Raw genomic sequence first — 21,113 nt, 5'->3', positions numbered from 1 at the left:
CAGAAAGTTCTGTTTATTTTAATGGTTTTCCCAGAACTAGTTGTCAAATTTTTTAATTTCTGAATGAGCTCAGCTGAAAAATTTAAGAAATGCATGCCTCTAAAAACTAAACTAAAAAAACTTTGTCTCCACTAACCATGTTCACATTACAATTACTGCTTTATTGCTTAGCTATACCTTAAATTATTGTTCAATAAAGTTACTGAAGTGTAATGTGGTCATACAGTTGGTGAAAATCCAAAATTCTGAATTATTTTGAATATCATCTGGAAACTAATTGATATAAAAAAATAAAAATTGACATTTTAACCCATTTGTGATCTATTTTTGCCAATAATTTTAAGGTGTAAACAGCCTTTGAATTCTTTCATGGATAATCTACAAAACCTTATGCTTAGTTTTGATATATACCTTGCAATAATTATCAAAACATAGCCTTTTAAGAAAGTATTTAGCCTTTAATTGCAATATCATCAAAACATTACCATGTATCTAAATGTGCAAAACGTACATTTGACCTTACACGAACACCTGTGTTGTGAATTTGGCTGCACTTAGCTACGGCAGCATTTAACATAACTTTAATACAAGTAGTATAAAACCTTGGGCAACGTGTTCAGCACATTGAAAAGAATACAGATTAAGTGCTAGTTAAGGTGAGTTGTGAAACTAAGGGCTCTGGGTATGCGTGTCCAAATCTTATTGTCCTCTTAATGGTGAATGAACACAACACACCCTGTTTGCCTTTTGTGTGGCAGTGAATGAACTGTGCCTCCGTGAAGCCATAAAAGTCCAGGCTCTATGAAGCAAGTCTACTTCTCCTTTAAATGAAGGGAATACTAAGTTGTTTCTTCAACTTTCAGCTTGGCAGAGCACATTGCTTCCCCCAGCTTGTTGCTGGCCCTGCACACATAAACCCCAGAGTCTGAAGGCTCCAGATCAGCCAAAACCAGAGAACAGAGCCCTTCATGTTGCTCCATGGTCACTCTGCTGGATTCAGGCACCGGCTTCTCGTTCTGAAGCCACTTCACCTCTGGCTGTGGGTATCCTAGAATAGAGACAACAGGACTTCACTATAACAAAAACATTACATAGCAATCCTTCATACTGACTTCCAAGATATTTTCAAGCATCAAGACAAGCTAGCTGTTTGACATTTCTATATAATGACTGTGTTTTCCTATAGATTGACAGTATAGGTGGCGCAATCATGAGAATTCATATTACAAAGTATATTGTAGGTTAATTTAACTTGTTATTATGTTTTATCCTCAAACAATCTGAGGGAAAACATAACAAAATAGCAAAGTTGCTAATGAAAGTAGTTTGATTCAAACTACTTTGCTACTTAGCTACGAGCAGGTTTAACTAGCTTGAATAGAAAAGCAACAGTTGTCCTTCATCGAAGATGTTTTCGATAAAGTTCTGTGTGTTAAGTTTCAAATAATGTTTCCATGTTTAATTATGGTTTCTCCCCATGGCTAAGACAAGAAGATGGCATTCACTTTAGCACAATCTGTACAGTCAACAAGCTTCAGCCAGCAGTCAGCGAGCTTAGCTTCCCGCAAAGACTTTGAAGCAGTAAAGCAGCTAGCTTAGCCGTTTCTGTATTTGACAAGTTAATTCCTGGGTTTTCAGGCAAAAATGTGATGTTTGTGCTCACATTTAAATAGCCTAACTCCTAGCCACCATTATCACACAACATTACACACTTTGGTTTCATACAGCTTACACAAAAGGACATATAATAAATGGGAAAATGCCAATAGATTTAGATTTAATTAGCTTTGGACAGATCCAAGCTAGCTGAACAGACAAGGTTAATTTGTCGGCATTTTGCCTTTATTCAATAGGACAGAGGATAGAGTAGGAAATCGAAACAAGTGACATGCTGTAAAAGGAGCTGCAGATCGGACTTGTACCCGGCAATCTGTTTGGAGGACTATATGGGGCCTAACCACTAGGCCATTTGCATCCCAACAAAACGATGTTTGTAATAGATAATAAATTGCTCCACAGAATTATTATTAACTGCAGTGCTGAATAATAATAAACCTTTTTTTAAAACCTATTATATATGTGACCCATAGTGTATATTCAAACATGACTCATGACAGCTTTAAGTTAAGCCAATAGGTCTAAAGCATTATGAGCACTTCGGACAGTGTTGTTTTTTGCTCGAGGCACTTGTGCTTGGGCATTATATAATGAAGTGCATCACAGTCAATGTCACCCTACCATTGAGAATGCATGTTAGATGAGCAGTCGCTCCTTTGGGAAGGGCGATGTCCTTCAGGGCCTGCTGGAAGCGAGGTTCACTCTGAAGCTGCTTGTCCAGCGACTGGATGGCCTCCTCTGCCTCTTGGCTCCAGCCTGGCTCTGGATGAGAGGAGATGATTGTGACGAATACAACTGAAACGAGGCTTTTCTGATCACAAAACGTTAAACTTGAAATGACAATCTCAAAGTGTGAGTCATTTGCCATATGGACATAGCTGTAGGGCTTTAGAGGACTTTGTGTATGCATGGATATGTGTGAGTGTGTGTGCGTGTGTGTCTTTTTATCGGTCTTACCCTCTGAAGAGCTGCCAGGGGAGTCTGGCCTGTTGGAGAGGTTAGCCATGCGCTGTAGGGCCAAAACAGCCTTTCCAGTTTTCTTGAAGTTTAAAGGACAAATGGCACTGGATGAAAAACTACACTTATAACCCAGCTTCAGGTCTATATAGGATAATAGCCTGAAATGTATTCATAGTTGAGCACTGATAAGCAGACTGTATATCTGTTCAATGCTGAGCTGACAACAACTGTGTGATAATTTTTCAGACATGTTACCTTCCATTTGCGTCTGGCCAGGAAGCGTTTCATCTTCCCCTTTTTGAGGGATTTGGTTGGTGTGCGGGTCAGAGGGGTAAATGAGACCATCCAAGGGTGGGCGAGGGCTTCGGTAGATGACAACCTGCACCTAGAGTGCGCATGGATAGAAAGGGAGAAGCAACAGCTGTCAATTTATGCCAGCAGTCTGCAGAGCTCACTGTGATGAAGCTGTGGATTATCTGCTCGAAATTAAACTCTCCTTGACTCATTTTCAGAGTCTTTTTTAATAGTTTGATATGATACAAATTATCCATGAATGGCTTGAATTGTCATATCGAAGAAATAGCTTCTATCATGGCAGTGAAGTTTTAGCTGTTCAACCAGAGACTGGCTAACTGAATTCAAGCAGTTTTTTGAGCACAGAGTGTATCATATAGTCAACTGGTTTGAGATGCTTCTGGAAGATTTAAATAAAATGGATAGAAACAAAACCAGAACAACCTCTTGTCCTTTTTCAGCAGGGAGCTGATGAAGTCTTTAGCTTGATCAGAGATGTCTTCGAAACTCTCCTGGTCAAACTCATAGCAGGCAGCGGTCACATGAGCTAAAGTCTCAGCATCGCTGTTTCCCTGGAAGGGTGACTCTCCACTGAGCCTGGAACACAAGACATTACGTTTTTGCATAAGAAGCATACCCACAACCTTAGTGTCTGTAACCAATAACAACAGAAATAACCTAGTATGACTAAGTTAAGTTACATGGAAAGTATGCACATTAAAATCATTGTAATACTGGTTATGTTTAGGGGTGGTAGAAATGCAATACTACCAGGAGATGGCGCCAAAACTTTATTTTTACACAACCACTTTGGATTTTAGATTTTACAGAACCCAACAAACTAACATATTCCTTTTATGGGGGCAGGTACGGGTGGGGGGGGGGGTGAAGAAGCCCTAGTAACAGGATTTAATGCATATTTTTCTGCCAGAAAACCATGGTTCTATTTGAATTTTTTAATTTGCTACTCCAGCAATTGTTTAACCACTGAATCCTTTGTTGGACTTACAAAATGAAGCAGATGACTCCAATGCTCCACATGTCACTCTCCAGGCCCACAGGCTCATAGTTGATCACCTCAGGGGCCACAAACTCCGGCGTGCCATGCATCACCCTCAGAGGGTTACCCTCCTCTAGGAAAGAGACAAGAGTGGAAGAATGTAAATGTATCCCTGAATCTTGTGTTTGTGACTGTTTATATTAGCCTATTTACAGACAGCTCTAGCCATCTGTAAATAGATGCACCCAGGTTGGAGCCGCTGCGTCTGGAGTGTCACTAAATGTTCTGCCTGAGTTGGCCTAACAGGCTTCGCTGCGTACATTTATTGAATTAAGGAAGTTAAGTATTTGTTATGTAATGGGTTGACATCGAGGAAATGTAGAAATAACACTCTTATCATGTTGTCGGCTATTATTCAAAGCAGAGAAAGAATTAACAAAGAATTGTTAATGTGAACCCCAACAGGAGGCATTTTATTGTCTATGGCGGATGCACAAGCAGCACAGCGCTGACTGCTACCCTATAAGGACTCTTGGATTTCCCTGAATTGTGACTTCAACAAGAAAACACACAGGATATGTCATTCAGTTGAATGCACACAGGGCTACTTTTGCACCCTCCCTGGTGAGTAACTGTAAAAGTTAAATATAAGTCCCACTGAGAGATCCCACTGAGATCATTTCGAGACTGTTTCCGCCAATCTTGCACACTCACCCAGTTTACTAGCTAAGCCAAAGTCAATGATCTTGAGCTGTGTGCCAGTTGTGTCCACGCAGACGATGTTCTCCGGTTTGAGGTCCAGGTGGACGATGTTCTGCTTGTGAACGTACTGCATGCCCTCCAGGATCTGCTGCATGTAGCGGGCACTGGTGGGCTCTGTGTGCTCAAAGGCTTCATCCACGATGCGTTCAAAGAGCTCCCCACCTGCAATACTGGGCAGGGAAATCACAACATTCAAGTCCATGCATCAAATGGCTATATAACTGTACCTGAGGAGTTTTCAGCTGGAAATATCAGAAAGCTACAGCAATATGTTTGTTTAATTGCCAACAAAGACATGCATTCATCAAATCGTGCTCTTATGTGTCTTCCCTTATGGTTTGCCTCCATTGCATTTTTCAGCAGTTTCACCTGGTAAATTTTGTCTTTTAGATATAATTACAATAAATCCCTGACAATCTTCTATCACTGTTCAAAGACACACTTGACACCCTCTTGTATCTATAATTCTTCTCATATTACTCACACAGAATAATTCCATTATGCATTTACAACTTAACTTTTACTTACTACTCCATGACCATGACCATCTCCGAGCATGTCTCATAGGCAGCCAGACACTGGACCAGTTTCGGGTGATGAAGAAAGTTCATTAGTTCGATCTCTTTGCGAGCTGCATCCCTCTCCTTCGACCTCCGGGCTCGGTAGAACTTCCCTGCACACTCCTGACTCGTCTCTTTGTGGGACAACCGGAACACCTGGCCGAACTTCCCACTAAAAAAAAAAGGTTTCATCCAAAACAAACAAGAGGCATTTCAGTTTGATTGACTTTGATTGAGCAACAATTCTCATCTATCAAAGCAGCGTTGGTTTTAAATATGAAGATTCCATGCTTACACTCCCAGCTTCTCGTGCACATTGTAGTGATCCTTGACCTTGTGTTTGGTATCAATCGTCACTGTGATGAACGACTCAGGCTCTTGCTTTTTTTGCACTTCAAACACAAAAAGACAACAAATAAGCAGATCCCTCTTGACAGCAAGCAGAGAACTCTCACATTATTTTCTCATACCACTTACTTGCAGTTTCCATTTTTATACACTCAGACTCCTGGCTTGGCTCGCCAACCCCTGCTGAGTTGTACGCCCTGACACGAAAGCGGTACTGCCCAAAAGGCTCCAGGCCCGAGCGGACGTGGTAGGATGTGTTTTTACAATGGCTTGTTACTTCAGTCCAGCTCCCGGGCTCAGTCAGACCCTCCTCTTGTCTGACCTCCACGATGTAGCCCAACACGGCCGTGCCTCCGTCGTAACTGGGACCCGTCCAGGACAGGACCAGGGATTGAGTGGAGAGCTGGGAAACAACAGGTTGGGATGCAGGGGGTTCGGGCCGATCTAAGGAGAAATTCACGGACAAAATATTCAAAGTTAGCTTGTTTGCATCGTTTAAGAGCACATTCCTGGAGCTGCTAATGTTCATACACGCTGCCTGGGTTTTTATTATAGTTCATGTTCTATCTGTTACTTTGTGTTAAATCAATCAACATCTCTGCAGCAGAAAGAGCTGATATCTGAGGATGAATTGAAAGATGAATGAAATACATGTGTTGCATTGACTCAAGTCTAATTTTAAAACTTAAAATAATGTAAATTAAAGGTTTTGCTCACCTATGACACTAAGAGAAACTGTATGCTGGGCAGAGCCTTCTCTGTTCCGTACTATGACGGTGTATGAGCCTGTGTCTTCAGGGCAGACCTTGAAGACCTCCATACTGCTCTGTGTCTCACTGCTCATCACAGACTGCTTCAGCCCTCCTACCACCACCTGAAGAGAAAACAAAAGGAGGAAACAGAAACCAAGACTTTTACTGGCACCACATTCCAAAGTTAGGACAAACAGCTTAAAACAAGAAGGGACTTTGATAGTGTTACCTTGTCTTTGTTGAAAATCCAGCAGCAGGCCACGGGGACAGAGCTGCTCCTGAACTCACAGTGTAGCCGGGCCTGCTCTCCTAATCGAACCTCCACCTGATCTGGTGGGTTCAAAAACTCCACAGGAGGCACTGAGGGGAGGCACAGTTGTCCTTATTAGTAAAAAAAAATAAAAAATGACTAAGTGTAAGAACTGTTACTTTACTAGATTACATGTTGCATGCCCTCTACTTACCTTTGCTAGATGAAACTCTTTCAGTGTGGGTGTCTCTGATGTCTGTGGAGACTGAGGAAGCAGGTGGGCTAACAGGTGTGTGTGCTACAACAGGCAAGGTGAAAAGAAGGCAACCAATCAAAAGAGAGCACTCAAGTTAGGTTGCAGTGGGACCAGTAGGGATACCATTTTCAGTAACCAGAAAAAGCTACATTTTCAAATCTTTATGTTTATTTAAATTTCTAATTAAAAAAAAAAGGCAGGCATGTTTGTTGCTGCTTTCCTGTCAACGGTGAGTGTTATATTCATCATTAAATTGCATTATCTTTTTCCAGCAATGAAGAAAAACATAAATGCTGGGTTTGATCAAATACAAATACTATAAGAAGCCTAAAACAGGTGTGTAACCTACCCTTTTCTTCTTCTTTTTGTTGGCTTTTCACCTCAGAGGCCAAGGACAAGATGTTGTTTTCAGATGATGCATCCTTTACATTGTCTTCACTGTGCAGCTCATGGTTGCTCACTCTGGGCTTTCCTGTTGATGCTGTTGCATTGCAAATAAAGTAAAACAGGTTTAATGGTCCCCTAATGTTTGATAGTATTGTTTCACCTGTGATATGTAATATAGCACTGCTTTACTTCTTCCCTGCAGTGTTCTATCTATCTATCTTTGCATACATCCCAGCATCTCCAGGAGAACACAGAAGAAAGACGCAGTCATTTAAAACTCCTGTGAGGAATTTTTATCTTTATATGACCTTTAGAAGCAAACAAGACTATCAGCATAAAGATTGACTGTTTCTGTATAAATATTTTTATTTCCCAAAACTGTTGTTACTGGTGGGTGTCAGACAAATTGATTGAGAAATTATCTTTTTTTTTCTGTGTCAAAAACTATTTAGTGGCACTTTTGACTCTTAAAAGAAAGCAGGATGAGATCTGAAAAACTTAAACAAAGATACTAGGGCACTAAATAGGAAAATGAATAAGAGGTACATATTTGACCACAGGGGGGCGCTTAAATCGATGCAAACAGGAAGGAGCTTTAATTATTAAAAATCTTCTAACTACCGACTGCAATGGCTCTTAGATAAGATCTATGGCTGGTATACATTCAAGCAAAGTTCCCTGGCTTAGAATGGAGAGTAGGTTTAAGGTATTCAGTTGTTTACCATTGTTTTGCCAGGAAACTCTGAGAGGCAGACTTCCTGTGATAACACCTTGAAAAGTAGCATCACTTCCTTCACAGACTATGCAGTCGCTGAGTGGTTGTTTGTAGTGAGGCTTTCCCAGCGCCTGGACAGGTTGAAGTCTGGAGTCTATGAAGAGACGAGAAGTTAAAGACAATAGGCTGCGATGTGTTATGGGCATATTTCAACGGAACGCAATCAGTGGTCTGTGGTTTCCTCCACCACAGACCATATAAGGGTGGGCACCCTTAATGAAAGAAATTGTATTAGCTAATTGAGTGAAGTGGTTCTGTATTGCAAAACATTTTTTTGAAAGCCTTTCTGCCCTGGAGATAATGTCTGATGAAATGCATTTCAAAATCAGGGAGAAAAATCACAACCTAGTTTAAAAAACAACACTAATCGTGCTGTTTAGACAATCTTCAAAGACTGCGTAGGCTTATCAGATCTCCTTTTATTGACATGTTTTCCTTGTTTTGATTCACATCTACGTGGCTTCAAACAGAACAACAGCACAACTTACAACCAGCAGTGCAGCCTTGTATCTTTGAGTCGTCTGAACCAGTTTCTGAGCAAGCATCTAAAAATATGTATTTTAACTGAACAGTGAGTTTCAAAACGCCCTGCTACCCATTTCATAGCCCGTGCATAAAGCGATAGCTCAGATCCCCCACAATTGTTCTAAAAGCCATAAAGGAAATGCAGGAATGATTTGGTTAGCTACATCTGTTATTACGAAATAAGAATTTCCTGGCAATGTTGAAAACCTGTTCCTGAAAATAGATCAAATGGCAGTAAACACTTCCATCCATCCATAACAACACATGGACATTGCTCATTCATTGCTCAAGTACTTTTTTTTTGGCTGCCGTGTTATTTTTCCTATGATCTGTACATGGAATTAATTGAGCAATTATTGCTAAAACCATGCACATTTTTAATCACAATATCTCGGAAGTTTACGAAAATATGTCAATGAAAATTCTTCACATTTCAAATACATTCTAAACAAGATGCACAAGGCCCTAAATTATAGTCAGAAGGCTTTGGTTGTGTGGATTTTAAAAGTTGTCCATTCAAAAAAAAAAAAAAAAAGACTGATATGAATGTGCAATAAGTCCGTTACCCTTGTGGAGTGTGTTACAGTTGTGAGGGTCGGGGGAATGTGACATGGTGTTTACACGACTGCCCCACCACATGTATTTGAACATGTGTTTGTTAGCGTTGGAATGTCCGGCCGAGTGGGTAATGGGTGGTCACCAGTGAATGAAGGAATGCTATTAGTTTGAGTTACTTTGTTAGTGTGCATGAGCTTTGGGTAGAAAAGCAGAGGCACGTTGCTTTTTGTGTCTTTAAAGCCTAAGTGTATTAGGGAACACATATCATAGTTACCCTGTTATATCAAGATTTGCACCTAAAATGATGTTTGTGAAGTAGCAGCCAAACCTCAGGGGGGCTTACAGTATCATACACATGTATGATAGATCCAATAGATTCCATTATTACTAGTTTCCCCTGATAGCTGTATGTTCATATGTATCAAATACTTAACGTCTAGAGTTTCCTAATTGGAAATGTTCACTTTCTGTTACTATCCTGTTTATCCTCGCTTATAGAGAGATCAAGAGAAAGGAGATTTCCTTCCAGTTGTTTTATATGTTATATCAAGCAAAGGCTATCAACATTTAGAATAAAATCTAACACACTGACCTGAAAAATCAACTCTCTGCCTGTTCTTTTAGTGTTTACCTGTTGAAGATAAGACTTCACATTTGTTGTTTCCCAGCAGCGCCCTGTCAGTGGTGTCCAGTCCATCCTCTTTCTGCCTCTTAACGCAGAACGGTCTAGCCTGAGGCTTAAGGGCCAACCGGAAAGTTGAGACAAAGGTTGTTTGCTTCCTGCCATCCTTGTCCATCCTCGGGTAGAAATGAAAGTTTCAAAACGGACCACATCAGTCAGACATTGTTGTCCTCTTCTCATAGGTTGTGGTCTGTTGTACTGCAAAGCTCACATATACTAACAGGAGGGGCCTCTGCTTACACAGACTGCCTCTACAAATCACAGCCCACTCTCAGCCCCACAGTACACAGGAAACAGACAATTTTATCTGAAAGGCCTATTAGAAACACACATGTCCAGCCCTGGTTGTCCCTCCTACACTGAGAACAGAAGGAGATACACAGGCACACATGGGACAGAAAACAAAAGAGATAGTTGGAAACATGTGGGCGAGAGAAAACATTCAAGCTGAAGGGAAACAAAAAAGAATGAGGTGGATGAAGATAAAAGAAGCACACACAAGAGGGGGAAAACACACATTTACCTGGTTTTTTTTTCACAACATAATTCTCGCTGTCAGCTTCTTTTTGCCATTTTATTCCTGTGAAAATGTTTTCCCTTTTACCGCACAGCAGATGTAGGTTGATCCACACTGCCAGTCAGAGCAGGAATCAAGTAAAGCCAGTATGGCAGCTTGCTGTGCAACAGGCAACATGACGACAAGTCATTGAAGTGGCTTTTTTCAAAAGCAGTTAGGACTTCCGGGGTTTCTCTGTGTTCAGGTGGAGGAGGGGTAACGGCAAACTCCACTTGTAAATAACACCTTTAATTCTATTGATATGTGAAAGCTGATGGTTGGGTGTGTCCCATGGGTTTTCTTTTGTATACCTTGTGTGTAATGATTGTCAACTGAAGTTTCTTTTTCCCATACTAAAAAGGCTAAAAGGTCAGTAGATAAGATAAGATAAGATAATCCTTCATTTATCCCACAATGGGGAAATTTACATTGTTACAGCAGCAAAGAGGCTGTTAATGTTGAGTATTTGTAAAGGCAGTTTCAGTGGAAGACTGTATATGCACCTTCTTTGTTTTTTACACAGGATCCCTTTAAAACAACAAATCTCAGCATGTAGCACACAAAACACACAGAGTGGGAAAACACTTAGAATCTTTGTTTATTGTTTCATAAAAAATGTCGAAATTAAAAGGAAACATTTGGAGATAGTCGCAAAATTTGGACAGCACAACTGTTCAAAAAAGGTGAAACCATTCAGATGTCACACAGGGAGGGAATTATCTGCATGTTGCTTGCTTTTTGCTTCACTCAGTTGACAATTTACGACATCACACATTGATGGTAGTCCTCTCAAAGCCACATGCCATGGATTGGCAACTTATTTAAGAAGCCAATCTCTGCCCTTAAAACACAACAGTCAATGCAGAGGCAGGCCTGCACAGAGTAAACTACATTGCATAACTGTAAAGGTACATTTCACATGCATACAATATGCACTGAGAGAGATGAAAGGTTGAAAGTGTTTGAGACATGTGAAGGCAAAACCATACACAGCTGTGTTCAATCATCCTGAATCACAGCCCTTCACCCACAGCAGTTGTGAAAGCCCTGTATGGAAATACCTGTATGCTAAAGGGTTAATGAAGTAACATATTTAATCGTATGTCTGGAAAAAAAAACAGTATTGTAGATTTATCTGTTTTTCATATACCATTAAGTGCAATACGCCAATGACATATTGTAATTTTCAGAAATACAGCATGTTGTGAATTATATTGAATATATATATTAAAATGTACATGTTAGCATGAGAATTTTTTTTATCAAATGTATTTAAGAAAACGACTGCATTTGTTTCTGCTGAGTATTAAGACAGCCCCATCTGTGCTTCTTCAGAAGTCGATTGAAATTACAAAAGAACGTCAACGGTTGTGTAACCTTTTTTCTTCCAATAAATGAGTTGATATTTTGTGGTTTTAGACGGTCACATTTCACTCCGTGTTGGTCGGTGAAAGAATGTGAGGAAGGAGTTACATGAACTGGAATTTGTAAGTGCTTCCACATGGTGGGGGGCACATAAATTATGTCCCCTAGTGATATAAGCAGCATGATTGATGGACCAGACATCAAGGACAGATTAACTGTTCTCATTCCACCGTCTGTTAAGCTTTCCATATATGGAGATTTGAAAAGGTTGGTTGAAACACTCAAATGCAAACAGTTGAACTTTTTTTTACTTCAACAAGCACAGGTCACACTGAAGCCAATGCAGGAGTGAAAAAAAAACTGCAGTTCCTCTAGTTGTCCACTTGGGGATGGCTCTTAAAGACCGGGAAGTCCCATACACACCCATGTTAAAAAGTATATTTTGTCAGCAGAAATATATGTTTACAGTCTGGTATAAAAAATGATTTTGGTATGAATAGCTCATGTCGTTATCGGCCCACCCGGTACAGAGGTTTAAAAATACTCCCCGTTCAATACAGTCTATTGTCGAAAGGTTTTTTGTAGGTTTTAGAATCTTCAAGTTTTCCTTAACAGAAAAATCTCGATATGTTTGGATAATGTTCGGACAACAAAGGGATCAGACAAATGTAAAAAAAATGTCACCCTTCAAACTAATCAGGTGGTTAATAAATTAAAGACCCTGTTAGGAACTTTCAGGATGTGTCGCTTTTGGTGCCCCCTGTGGACAAAGCGGTACTTCTTATCTCTCTGCTGATTTATTCTTGCACATTTGTAAGAAGGGTCTGATGAAGTGAAATCTCATTCACTCACTGCAAACAAAGGCAAATGTTACTCAATTCATCTGACATCTTAACCCCCGCCCCTGGTGGCAGTTTCAGGTATTCCAGATGTCTATATAGAAACAGTAAGACCGGTCAATTATGGCCTTGTTTGCTCACATAGAGGCAGCAGTATTAATTTCACTTGTTCCATAGTCAGAATTTTTTTTTTTTTATAAAATTAATTCATGGTCCATTTGATTGATTTTTTTAATTTCAGTATTGCTTCATTGTACATTATGTCATGTGAATAGCACTGTGTTTAATTAGCTTTTGGCGGGATTTCACGGATGTAAGGATTTCTTCTTCATACTGATTAGATTCTGCCCCAGCATGTTGCATAACAAATTTAATTTCTAACATGTTGGTATACAAAAACTTTTAGTTGTTGTTTGTTGTTTCTGTTTTGTAGAACTTGCAAATGGACATGTTGTTTCTTATTTTCTGCTCTCCGTTGTATCACCAGATATCTTATATTCAAATTAAGCTCTGTATAAAACTTTGTCATAATGTCTTGGTACTACGTTTAAACTGAATTAACAGGGCTGCATATGACATTAAAATATCAGTGTTTATGACATCATCCCTGAGGAGAGTGGCCCTTATGCCATACTCTAAGCTGAGGAACATTCTTTATAAATTTCCTTTTAAGGTGAAAAGATGCCACAGAATTCGTTAATGTGCATTCATTTTTCCCCCTGTCCATATACTGTATGGCATTTCCTCTAAAATGTCATTATTGTACTCCAATGTTAATATTCCATAAAGTAAATATCAGAGCCCCTGAACCCCACCTCTGTCCTCAATCGTTTTCCTTATCAGACGGAAATCGTGCAAGGTTTTTGAAAAAAAAAAAAAAGTCTTGTGGAATTCAAAACAGGAAAAGCAATGAGCCGGCCTGTGTTGCTGAGCACTCCAACTATGGTAATCAACTTGACTTCCTGTTCCCAAGATGTTCAAACAAACTCTGTGTTGTTCCCACAAACTCCTTCAAACAACACTTCACCACTCCAATGCAGATGTTATTCATGTTTGAATTCGTGGGACAGCTGATAGTAGTTTCCAGTTTGTATCCCAAATAAGTGGAATAGGGCCCTCCTGTGGTTGTGTACCTCATTTTTCAGAAATTATCTCAAATGTCCCCCAATATTAATTACCACACAGCAAATTAAGACCAGTGGTTACCATAAGCCCTCAGTTAAACTTTAAATAGGACAAAACAACTGACACAGTATGTTTAAAGACTATTAAGGTCTTAACTGCTGTCATAAAGAAATGTTCTTTTATATCCCCTCAGATTTTTTTTTTAACAAATTGTTAGGGAGCAAAATCTAGTTGCGACTGAGTCTCCAGAATTTGCAATGCAAATAGACTGAGTCTACAGAATTTGACAATCACAGCCTCATGCACTCTGGCTTGGAGTCTGAGGGAGCAGAAAGATTTGTGAAGAGACACTGACAGTGCTTCACCAGCAGCCCAGATGCACGATCTACTGTGACAAAGATTGTTGTGCTGCAGCCAGAGGCCTCTGTCCTCAGCCAGTCCATGGAGCGCTGTCAGGTCTCCTCCAGCTATAAGCCACATGTTGGCTGAGAAGCTCTGGGGAAGTTCTCGGACATCAAATGGATGAAAAGAGAAAACAAGTCCCAACGCTCAGATAAAAGCATGTGAGAGAAGAAAAGAAATGAAAGACATTCTTAGGTTAGCTTAATTGATTAGCTTCTTTGATTCTTTATCCATTGCCTGGGTTTTGAGAAGCTCTTTGCTTTCTTGGTAGAAAATAAACCCATTGAATTGCTTTGCCATTTTCCCATTTTTCCAGCAACGGTTCAACAATGGCTGGAGTCTTGGTTTGTGATGGGCATAAACCCATGCCTCCAGGTGATTGGCACCACAGGTGTGATAAGAGGCAAACAGTTTTTGACTGTGTCTGAGTGAGTTATTGTGAGATCAGTTTAAGTTAACGTGTGTTCTTTTGTATGGTTGTATTGGATCAGTGGTACATTTATGTGGATCAAGAACAGATCAACGACATCCTAAGAAATACATTGGTTCTTTGCGCCGTGAAGAACACTTAGGGTGTTCCCAATCCATCCCTCAGTGGCTAAAGTATTTGACTTACTGGCACTCACTCTTTCTCCTTGTGGCTTTATTCCTCGATGTTGATGGGTTTTATCGTTACCCTCATGCCTCTCTTGGGTCATGTTGCAGCATTCATTCTTCTGTAATGGCTTGCGTAAGTAACATAATCTCATAACATAATGAAATTGTTTCCTCATAGACTTGATTAAGAACGTGTCTTTGCTGTAGTTTTGGGTGGGGGTGTTGTGGTTGCACAGCTGGAGGTAGATTAAAAGAAAATAAATCAGCCATCAGAAATGTTTCAACAGATGTTTTTCCTTATAACTATTTTGGTGCAACAAAAGGGTCACATTCTGTCTTTAAAATGACACATTGGATGTCTCTTGTTTGTTTGTTTTTTTAGTTTGAAGGCCAATTCAGATAAATCAGGAACCTTCCTTAAAAGTAGGGCCGAACAACAAACAGGGAAAAACTGACATAGTGATAACTTTGATATATTGTGAAAAATACAGGACGTTATTCCATAAGAATTTAAAGGCTTAAATATGGCAATTCAATCTAACAAAAATATTTCAATCATTTTTGAAGTATGGTCTTTTTCAGATAGTGATGATATGAAGTGTGATAAAGAAACCAGTACTTAGGAAGCCGCATTAGCTTAAAGGGGCTATATGTAACTTGTTACATGTATAAATCGTTTTTTATCGCCCATTAATAAGCAAACGGTTAACTGGTGTGAAAAAGTAGATGTTCACTGTCTATCTGTGTTGCCTGTATAAAAAGTTTCCCCGGGTCGTATTTTCCGCGAAAGCTTGAAGTGACGTTTTATCCACGCTCTCAACGTCCTCCTCACTCCGCTCCGCTTACACAGATCAACAGTACAAACTCATCACACACTCCCGGTCTTCACCTCCACACACTTCTATCCGCCCTAGGAGCTCTCAAAGGCGGACAAACTCATCACACACTCGTGCTCTCAGCCAGTGCCTGCTGAGGCTGTCGTTTGTAGGATGGAGAATGAAAACAGACACACAGACTCCTTCACAGACTTTCACATGTGTATGACCACTTACCTCCTCTGTAAACATTATGCAGGTAAACATCCAGTGTTTCGCGGCCGATGATGATGCTCATTTGTGTACGTACGAGCACGTATGACGAGCACGCAAGGGAGATCGAGCAAAAGGTTACTGGTGCAGTTCGCCGAACGGCCATGCGGTATCGCTGCAAACGCAGTATTTTTGAAAGTTACACACAGCCCCTTTAAGCTGCTTTGCAACGTTACTGGTGAATACAATTGAAGAAGGTATAAAATGTATCCATGCACAGTGCTTATTTGCATAGATTAGTTTTTTTCTTATTTCATGTGACAGATACAAACTTTTGGGGTGTGTTTATTGAGAAAGCTCATTTTGCTATAATGATAAAATTGGGATTTATTGTGCAGCCCTACTGTAATTAAATCCCCAGACAAGACAGAATTAGGTAATAATAAAGGTCTCAATAAATGATGGACCGGCTGACAGTGAAACCGATGCCTCTAGGACCTGTCTTGCATCCGTGTTCCCCCCACATCTTGTTATTTCAATTTCTCAATATTGTGTGGCAAACAATGGTAAATGACACAAACGAAGCAAAATTATAAAGCAGTGTGTCTTTGTTGTGCCCTTTTGCCCAAGAATTTAGATTACACTGAATAAAATGGTGAACAAGTAGAACAAAAAGTTCATTTATTCAAAATGAGGAAAACTCTTGGTATAAATTGTGGGTTTATCTGAACTATATACTTGTCATGTTGAAAGAAGGTGTGGATGAATGCTTTCAGCATAGCTCTGTAGAGGTAAACTATGTTATAGTAGAATTAGGCTACATAGATGTATTTACATGTTCCTTTTTCTTTGAGGATGTGATGCATACAGTTTTACGTTTTAAATAGCTCCTAATTGTTTGCAAAAAAACACATGTTAATTTTTTAAGCTGTGGAAAAAGGCACTATGTTTCTTCTGAATGCTATTAAACAGACAAATGTACCTGTTAGTAATGGAATAACTCACTCGTATTTTCCGGCATGATTAAGCTAATTTTTAAGCACTTTGCAAAAAAATGTGCATGAGAAAATGTTCAGGCAAACGGTGATGCATATATTGGAAAAGTAAAAAATGACATGAATGATAATAAAGCCTATCTCATTCTGTTTGCCTGGGGTTGAGCGATCCAGAATTAATTAGAATTTATGGAGACAAGAAAAATAACCTTCTCACCCAACTGCAAGTTCACATGCTGTCAGTAAATTCTAACCTTTTTTTTTTTTTTTAAACTGTTACAGGTTTTAGGTTATCAGTCTGGGTGCTTCTGTCTGGATATGAGATGACAAAGCACTAAAAGCCTTCGCTGATGTGTCATTGTGCCCAAACTGACTGTCCACATCAATGACATTTACTTTTGACTAATATTTGATTTAATTTTTGAGTTTAGTTCATCTTTACTGGGCTTTGTTTATTCACCATTATGACCATATGACCATTTCATTGATATGTTAATATATTTGCTTTCATGCCTATCAAACAGGAGATGAGATAGGTTTATTGTAGTTTTAATGTCACGCATATCAAGTAGGGGTATTTTTAATAATTGATGCATTCTGGGAAATTGGCTTTTTTTCTACCCTATTAAGCTGTTTATTTCTTGTCGTTTAGATAAACCCATATTCGCCTTGTAAGCTCATGACTGAAGAGGTCAAACTATCAAATAGTCTTTTCACAACATACAATGAAAAAACAAATACATTAGGCTATGTAATAAGATTCTTACATGTATATAATAATGTTAAATGTGCGTTGACCGGTTTAAAAACCCCTAAAACGGTGTTAAAGTTTGGGCCACTTGTCGCTAGGCAATCTCAGTATAAACTACATTCCCCAGTGACCCTACACAGGAAATACGTCCGTTGTCAAAACTAGTCCGACGTGAATTAAACTGAAGAGTAACGTGTGCGTTAGCGACTCTAAAAACTTCCTACAAACGAAAAACCCATCCGCATCATTGGGACTTAAAATAAAAGGTAACAACAATGTTTTATAAGAATTTTATTTGGCGTCACATCCGGTCTTAACCGCGCTGTTTAGCAGACGAGCGAACAGGGAGTGTGTTTTTAGCATGTAGCCGGTAAACATGTGAAACAGAGTTCAGATAGCTGAATGAATTGTGGGAAACAGCGTCTTTGAATTTAGTGAAAGTCTGTCTCACTTTGTTTAAGCAATATGAGTTTTTAAAAATACAATTAAAGATGGCTAATTCTGTGTTGTTTTTTTTTTTGTATAAGTTTACAGATGTATTAATTACCTGGGGAAGTCATTAAGTCATTAAGTCATTGTGTTTCTCTCCTCATTCATTCAGAAAGCAGCATGTCGGACACTTTGATCCAGCGTATAAAGCAGCTGGAGGCAGAGCTGGAGAAAGTCAAGTCGCAACTGAAGGAGAAGAGGAAAGCTGGAGAAGACACAGACCTGGTTTCCAGTCAGTCTCCTAATGCACACACAGAGGGCAGACCTGATTGTAACACCACCAGCAGCAGCAGCAGCAAGAAAATAGGTAAGAAAAGTGGCAAAGAGCGTCCCTTCGACTTCTCCGCTCATCCCCGGCGCCATGTGGCGTTGCGGCTGGCTTACCTGGGATGGTCCTACCAGGGGTTTGCAGTCCAGGAGAACACAGACAACACTGTGGAGGCCAGACTCTTTGAAGCTCTGCTGAAGACGCGTCTGATTCAGGACCGACAGCGCTCCAACTATCACCGCTGTGGTCGCACCGATAAGGGAGTCAGTGCCTTTTCCCAGGTGAGTTCTCTTGAGACTGAAGGCGGGGCTGTGTTATCTTCAAATAAGAAAACAAAAACATCTAACTGAGCTATTTCTCTTCATCTTGCCTCCTCCCCGCAGGTCATAACCATCGATTTGCGCTCCACGCAGTTTAGTGGAGGACTGGGCTTCGTGCTCCCTGAAAATGTCGACGCCACGATCAAAAACAAAGCTTCTGCCTCTGAACTTCCATACGTGAAGATGCTTAACAGAGTCCTCCCCCAGGACATCAGGATCTTGGACTGGGCGCCAGCGGCAGAGGGCTTCAGTGCACGCTTTGACTGCAAGTCCCGCACCTATCGGTACTACTTCCCCCGGGGACGCCTGGATGTTGCGTTGATGGCAGATGCTGCGAAAAGGTGGGTGAAGAACATGACATAGCGTACCGATCAGAGTGGCAGTTCTTTTGACTGATGGACGTCTTGAACGCCCGACAGATACGAAGGCACTCACGATTTTCGTAACATATGCAAAATGGACGTGGGAAACGGAGTCCTGCAGTTCGAGAGGACCATCTTGTCAGCGTCGGTGAAGCCTGCGCAGCCTCGGCATGTCTCAAGCACGGACAAATATGACCTCTTCGTATTCGAGATTAAAGGACTGGCCTTCCTTTACCACCAGGTATCGAAAGACCAACATTTGAAATATCTGATCAGCAATGAATGTGATATTTTTTGTGACTTTTCATCGCAATTTACACGCAATCTCTTGTGGAGTTTTTATATTGTTGGTGAAGTCGCTAACTGAATTGCATTTCCTCATTTTGTTGTGATTTAGGTACGGTGCATGATGGCATTGCTTCTCCTAATAGGACAGAAACTGGAAGCCCCGGAGATAATCGAAAAGCTGCTGGATGTTCAGAGTAACCCAAGAAAACCACAGTACAGGTGCGTTCACAATCAATGAAATTCAGGAAAGTGTCAAACACTGTGGGTAATACAAACTGTGAGAATCTTTCATAAACGTCTCTCTTCTTGTTGTCTCCAGCATGGCAGTAGACTATCCGCTGGTTCTGTACGACTGCCACTTTGAAGGTTTGAGCTGGAAGCAGGAGAACGAGGAGGTGAATCATGTCCTGTCTGCGCTTACGCAACACTGGACCATGAGTGCAGTCAAGGCTCACGTCCTCCATGGCATGATCCAGGGTTTGGAGACCATAGGTGAGGATTTCAATCAGATGAAAAGGACCTTATAATTCTCAGTTTAGTCTGCTAGCTAAATATTAAGCTGTGACTCCCCCCCCCCAAAAAAAAAAAACAGAGATGGCAGGGATCCTGGAGGCTGTAATTAGATGAGAACAATTAATCATGGCACCTTTTTGATATATCCATGATTATTCTTATTTCAAGAAAAACAAAAGTCAATTTCCTGTCGTAAATTACGTTTTTATCTGATCTGTCTTTATTATTAAGGAGATAAATTGACCTATTTCACATAAGCTTTTTTCCATCTAGATGAAGAACTAATCAACTAATCTGGCATTTTTTTTAAATGCAAGCAACTCCATTAGAATGCCTCCTATTAATATTTTCATGCACTGCATATGAAAATGATAGAATACATCTCCATATAGGGGGATTTTTAGACTTACCAAAGTCATGTACTCCTTTCAATATTTTGCTTAAAACCAATATATTATAAACATCGAAGATCATTTGTGTGTTTTTGTTTCCTTTCTGTCTGTCCGCAGGTGGAATTTCCTCCAACCACTGCAGTCTGGTAGAGGGCAGCAGGCAGAGAAACTACCGGCCCCTCCTAGAGCGTCCATGCTGTGAAAGCCTGGAGTCCAGGATAAACCATTTTGTCAAAAGAGGCAGACTGGAGCGGGAGGAAGGGGACAACGGAGGTGAAATGGTCCACAGAGGGAAAAAGTCCAAACACTCCCACAGTTCCCCCAGTCAGCCGGTTACTTCGGAAATGCCTTCATCAAAACAAAGTGCAGATGAAAGTGCAGAAGACTAGAGTTTTCTGACACGAGAATGGACTTGAAACTTTGATCATGTCAAAACGTTTTATTAAGTTTAAAAACACTTGATTTACATTTTTATTTATGTAAATATTGAGTTTGCTTTGAAATAAATACATTTTGGAGAAAGTGACCCTTACTATTTTTTTTAAATAGGTCCACAGAGCTGATAGTGTTCGTTATTAGTGAACAAATTGTTTAGTCTGTAAAATGTTCGTAAATGTAGAAAATGTCCACTGATTCCCAAAACCACAGATGAAGTCCTTACTGTTTTGTTTAATCCACAAACCAAACATATCCAGTTTATTGTTACAGAGGAGCAAGGAAACCTGGAAATATGTCATATTTCAGGAGCAGTAGTCATGTAATGTAAACCTTTATTTCCTTTAGAAACAAACTAAATCGATGTCATTTAGTTTAATAGTATACAACAATGCTATCAATTAATTTAGCTGAAGTTTGTAACTCTGGCTTTTGTACGGTGGCTGGGAAGTGCAAAGCAAAATTACAAATGAGAGACAAATTTACATTTTTAGAAAACAAAATTACAAAACCAAAACACTTACACCAAGAAGAAGAAAAAACACATTTACCTCTTATAAAACAAATTTACAAACGACAGAATCTTGACAAAATGGGAATGTACCAAATGTCGGAAGTGACCCGGAGTGAGGGGTCATTTTGTTTGTTTTGTTTATGTCATG

General features: G+C 40.0%; 2 protein-coding genes across 4 annotated transcripts; one reads left to right on the top strand and one right to left on the bottom strand.

The window, feature by feature from the left end:
- Nucleotides 1–437: 437 nt before the first annotated feature.
- LOC109999817 (myosin light chain kinase, smooth muscle) lies at nt 438–10,406 on the bottom strand. Of its 3 annotated transcripts, XM_065949643.1 has the most exons (17): nt 10,250–10,406; nt 9,676–9,842; nt 7,909–8,055; nt 7,149–7,280; nt 6,758–6,841; nt 6,523–6,674; nt 6,259–6,415; nt 5,671–5,985; nt 5,489–5,585; nt 5,162–5,365; nt 4,586–4,803; nt 3,881–4,004; nt 3,316–3,468; nt 2,833–2,962; nt 2,575–2,656; nt 2,239–2,379; nt 438–1,048 (listed from the first exon to the last, which is right to left on the bottom strand). In XM_065949643.1, the coding sequence occupies exons 2-17, from the start codon at nt 9,839–9,841 to the stop codon at nt 840–842; spliced, it is 2,511 nt and encodes an 836-aa protein (XP_065805715.1). In that variant the 5' UTR covers nt 9,842; nt 10,250–10,406; the 3' UTR covers nt 438–839. The 3 variants fall into 3 exon arrangements, with proteins under 3 accessions (XP_065805715.1, XP_065805714.1, XP_020510609.2); XM_065949642.1 differs by lacking the exon at nt 10,250–10,406 and having other exon boundaries at nt 9,676–10,187; XM_020654953.3 differs by lacking the exon at nt 10,250–10,406 and having other exon boundaries at nt 6,523–6,653; nt 9,676–10,185.
- Nucleotides 10,407–17,519: 7,113 nt separating this feature from the next.
- On the top strand, nt 17,520–20,542 carry pus3 (pseudouridylate synthase 3). Its single transcript, XM_065950054.1, has 7 exons — nt 17,520–17,650; nt 17,986–18,422; nt 18,525–18,802; nt 18,881–19,064; nt 19,221–19,330; nt 19,431–19,603; nt 20,134–20,542. Exons 2-7 carry the CDS (start codon nt 17,994–17,996, stop codon nt 20,403–20,405), a joined length of 1,446 nt encoding a protein of 481 aa, XP_065806126.1. The 5' UTR covers nt 17,520–17,650; nt 17,986–17,993; the 3' UTR covers nt 20,406–20,542.
- Nucleotides 20,543–21,113: the final 571 nt, after the last annotated feature.

This window comes from Labrus bergylta, chromosome 21 (assembly GCF_963930695.1).
Source record: "Labrus bergylta chromosome 21, fLabBer1.1, whole genome shotgun sequence".
NCBI classification, from domain to species: domain Eukaryota; kingdom Metazoa; phylum Chordata; class Actinopteri; order Labriformes; family Labridae; genus Labrus; species Labrus bergylta.
This window is presented reverse-complemented; position numbering and strand designations above follow the sequence as displayed.